At 34.7% G+C, this 4,878-nt stretch overlaps 1 protein-coding gene across 1 annotated transcript in view; it reads right to left on the reverse strand.

Annotated features, from left to right (window-relative positions):
- Positions 1 to 333: 333 nt before the first annotated feature.
- PPP4R2 (protein phosphatase 4 regulatory subunit 2) overlaps positions 334 to 4,878 on the reverse strand; it is a 54,652-nt gene continuing 50,107 nt past the window's right edge. The window contains exons 6-9 of the mRNA XM_003785491.3: positions 4,219 to 4,293; positions 3,715 to 3,858; positions 2,339 to 2,628; positions 334 to 2,079 (exon numbers count right to left, since the gene is read on the reverse strand). Coding sequence (XP_003785539.1) covers positions 1,751 to 2,079; positions 2,339 to 2,628; positions 3,715 to 3,858; positions 4,219 to 4,293 — 838 coding nt within the window. The 3' untranslated portion in view covers positions 334 to 1,750. The remainder of the gene's footprint in view (positions 2,080 to 2,338; positions 2,629 to 3,714; positions 3,859 to 4,218; positions 4,294 to 4,878) is intronic.

Genomic DNA, 4,878 nt, shown 5'->3' on the forward strand with positions numbered 1-4,878 from the left:
CCCTCTTGGATATACTAAATCAGTATTTAGTTTTTATTCCAACTATTACACATATTCATTCATAAATCTACCTACTGTGAACCTGAAAGTCAGTCAGTAAGTAGTATATTTAACCCTACAAACATAAATGGAGCCCAATCATTTAGGTGTTTTTAGTCATAGCAATTTAAGTAGTCAAAACGCAAAACTTGTGGTTGTCCCCCCTCCCCAACACCCAAAGCATATTACACTGTCAGAAACTGTTTGCATCAGTTTTATAAGTTCATCTGTGTACTTCAGGTATCTGAAACTAAAAAAGGGATTCTTTTATATTTTGATAAAAATGTACTCAAATATTTCATAACATTAATATTTATTGCTTTATATGAATACTGTATTGAAAGCCCAAGCATTCAGTTTACACACAGAAATTATACAATTATATACCGCTTCACAAAGGCAGCGAACACATTACAGTCTACAAAATCTACTTTACAGAAATTTAAAAATTCTAAATATCAAAAGGTACAGCTGAAGAAACAGGTATAAATTTGGCAGCCAGTAATTTTGACAGGGAAGTTGCCGCTTGCATGACTTTAAATATGTGAATTTGAAAATATTGAGTTTAGAGTAACCATTGTGCTTTGTGTTGATCTGAAAAATATAACACTGGCTGTCGAAGAAGCATGTTCAAAAATATTTAATTCACTTCAAAATGTTATACAAATCATGGTGGTTTCTATGCACCCCTAAAGCTTCAGTCATTTAGCTCAGGTACATTACTAAAGTAATATATTAATTCTTCCAGTACAGTGGTGTTTCATACCATTGACATTTGCATACCCTAGAATAATTTAGAAAAAAATGTGTAATATTCACAATGTTCAGAAAAGCAAGCAAAAAGTCAAGGAACCTGCCAGGTTCTTCTGAGATGGTCTCTCGTGTCAGCTTCATAAGCATTCATTCTACAAAATAGTAAGCTACTGTTTGAATGCAATTTCCAAGATAAAGCACATTTTCTCATAAATAATGAAGCCTTTTTTTCTCAGGCACCTCAGAAGTTATACAAAAGAATTTCAGTTTGAACAGATCTCTTGGAATGTGTTTAACCTGGTATTTCAACAGACTTAAGATTTCCAGGGTTTCACTAGGGCCAGATTTTATTTCAATTACTCAGAAGAGAAAGAAAATGTCTTCTGAAAGAGGTGAACTCAATCATTACCAATAGAAAAAGTATCCATTGTATTCATCTCTTATAGAAACAGAAAAATATAACATTTCCCCCCTTAGAATATTATATATATGTATATATGACATAAAGTTCCCTTGTACATAGTCAAACAATAAAATCTGGAAACCAGCATGAAACCCTATAATTCACATGTTAAAATGCCGAAACTATGACTGAAATATGAAAACTGCTAGAGCTGTCAGAAAGAGACAAGACAAAAAAGTTTTCTTGCATATATTTAAACTAAATGTGATAATCCCAAAAAATTTTCAAAATTATAATTACTTTCCAGTTTAAAAACTTTAATTCTAAATTAAAAAAAAAAAATCTATACACAAACCACTGATTTGACCAAACCAAAAAAAAGTCAGCGGTAAGCAGGACCCAGAGGAGCTGATATTCACAGTTCTTACATGTACAACTCTTTATTTTACAACCTGCTTCTCTTGTAAAACTAAGGTCCACTTTTACAGAAAAGTTTTATACAGTGTTAAAACCAGAACTGTATGTAAAATACTGCATCTAAATGTTTCTAAATAGTTAGTCTTGTTCCATTGGTTCATCTGTGACTTCTGTAGCTTCGTCATCATTTTCGATGGATGATTCTGAAAAAATCTCTCCAGTTTTACTGGAATTGGATCCTATTAATAATTCTTCTGTTTCATGGCAGTCAGAAGAACTACTACTTACAGGGCCTGTGTTTTCACTACCTTCAGAATGTAGTAAATCTTTCTCAGCTTGAGACAGATCCGATTCCTCCATTTGATTATTTTCCTCAGAAGTCTCTTCATTCACAGTTAAGGCATCATCAGATTCTTTTTCTTGATTTTTTCTTTCTGGAATCATTTCTCTTGATGTCATAAAAGACTCTAAAAATAAGCAAATGTTGTTGTAGTTAAATTTTATTTTCAAAATACCTCCACAGTAAGTTTCATGAATTCTGATATTCTATAGTTCAAATCCTATCCCCTGAAATTCTGCAGCAACTACATACAGGTGGGAGAAAAGCCCAACATCTGCATTATAAGGAGCTCCGTTATGTTAAACTCTTTCACGAAAAAAAAAAAATGAAGTACAAGAATTTGAGGATCTCCTTACTCCACCCTTTTACAGATGGTCTCTAAATACCTTCTTCTTCCTCTTCATCCTCTTCTTCGTCGTCTTCTGTACAATGCTGCCTGGTACAACTACTTTCTTTGTCTTTATCCTGAGATGAAGATGCTGCTTCTGTTTCTTCTACCATAACTGAGGAACTTTCCCCGGCAGTTGTTTGACTGGCCGTTTCTCTGACTTCACTTTCTTTGTCAAATCTGAGTCTTTTGACCTCATGCCCCTCAGCTTCCACAGCATCTTCATCTGGATGTTTATTTTTTATAGGGCTCACTGAGGAAACTTCAGATTCAGATGTCGAAAAGTCACTGTAAATGTTTTTTTAAAGTGTCATTAATAAGATTTCCTCATCTTCTACATTTTCATTTTTAAGGTCTAATACTTCTAAAATTCTCTTAGTGTCAAATTATAACTTCAATGATCAAAGAAAAACACAAGAGAACAATTTTAAGACAAACTAAACTGTTTTCCAATTAGGACCTAGTCAGCAAGTTACACTGATGTTTCTGTGCAATTCGACAGTTAATTTGAATATTCTCCAGTAATAAAACTACAAGTCTTTCACGTAAACAGAGTCCTCTTACTGATATAGAGAAAATCTGGGTAAGAGAGAAAGATTAGAGGGGGGTAGAATATACCTTTGGCATTGATTTAATGCTTTATACTTTTCTTAGCCATTTTTGAGGAGGATGGCTGACTCTATCCTCAGCAAATGACCCAGGTTAGAAAGCAAATGAAGCTGCGTGCCAGTTACTTGATATGAACTTCATTCTCTCTCCATGTACCCAGCTAAGACCTTGCAAAATTCAAGGTCTACGGAGGTTAAGTCTGATAAACTTACATGTCTACTAGTATATTTTGACAGCAAAGAAAATAAAAGGGGGCAGTGCCTGTGGCTCAAAGGAGTATGGCACTGGCCCCATATACCAGAGGTGGTGGGTTCAAACCCAGCCCTGGCCAAAAACTGCAAAAAAAAAAAAAAAAAGAAAAAAATTTAGAAAGAAAAGAAAATGTAAAAAAAGTTTTTAAAAAGAGAAAATTTGGAATAAAAGGTTTTTTTGTAACTACAATGAGAAACTATTCCCAAACTTCAACTCACTTATAAAAATCTTTTCTCTTTTAAGTACCTTTCACAATTAAAAAACACCACAACTCCTTTAGGTTCTTTAAATCCTATTTAAACAATCTTTCTAGAGTAGCAGATTTAAAGTCTGTTCTATGTCCCATCCTCTGCTAACGCTGTAAACAGAAGCCACAGTCCCTACATACCACATAAAAACTTTGTTCTATCCCTCAGGATAGTATATTATAAACAGTAAATAATGTTAAAAATCATTGATAAATGTTCACTTTTTATGAAAACTTTTGTTTTTAATATAAAAACACATACAAACCTGTGATTTTTCTCTTCATTTGGCTGTAAGTTTGACTCTTTGTTGTCTGTGCTCTCAGGTAAACCATTTGTTGTCATGGGGGCTGACAAAGAAACCTTCGGTCTATTAAGTGGCCTGGGTGTTCCAGGCCCATTTATATTAGACCTATAATAAAATAAATGAGCATCATTTTCCACCTCTGTAAAAAAGTCATCATATGTCCCATAGTATATTTATATGAACATGTCACATTGAGTATTTGCTGTGTTTATTTTCAGATCCATACCTTACTAAATTAATTGTGTGGTATACCCTGTATCTTCCATAAATGCAAACTTTTTAGAAAGTACATTAAGCCTGCTACTCAGGATCAGGAAAATGCACACTCTTTGGGTATTAAGAATCTGGCTCGGCACCCATAGCACTGTGGTAACAGCACCAGCCACATACACGGAGGGTGGTGGGTTAGAACCCAGCCCAAGCTAAACACAATGACAACTGGATATTAAGAATCAATAACCTCACCTCTCAGTATAGCTTGGTGAATTGCCAGGAAACATAACACCATTCATTCGATTTAAACTATTAGAACTGTTTTTCCTATAAAAAGAAAAGAAAATACACTCATGGGTGGTTTAATTCTTTAATTCTGGTAAGAATCATGGGTCTAAATGATACTTTGTAAGATGTCACTTCACAGATTCAAATAATAACTACTAGAATTAACAAACACACTGTAAGAAAAAAATTTTTCCATCAACATGACTTGACTGTATTTTACAATCTCTACCAAAATAACTCACATTCATTAGCAAAACATAGCATATAATAAAAAGAAACTTTTTTTTCTTTGAAACACAGTCTGATTTTGTTGCCCCTGGGAGAGTGAGGTGGCATTGTAGCTCACAGAAACATCAGTCTCTTGGGCTCAAGCAACCATCTTGCCTCAGCCTCCCGAGTAGCTGGGACTACAGGCGCCTGCCCTAACACCTGGCTATTTTTAGAGACAGGGTTGGTCTCAAACTCCTAAGCTCACACAATTCACCTCAGCCTCCCAGAGTGCTAGGATTATAGGCATGAGCTACCATACCCAGCCAATAGTTCTTTTTTTTTTTTTTTTTTTTGAGACAGAGCCTCAAGCTGTCCCCCTGGGTAGAGTGCTGTGGCATTACAGCTCACAGCAAC

This window comes from Otolemur garnettii, unplaced genomic scaffold (assembly GCF_000181295.1).
Source record: "Otolemur garnettii isolate 467f Iridium unplaced genomic scaffold, OtoGar3 scaffold00015, whole genome shotgun sequence".
Taxonomy (NCBI): Eukaryota; Metazoa; Chordata; class Mammalia; order Primates; family Galagidae; genus Otolemur; species Otolemur garnettii.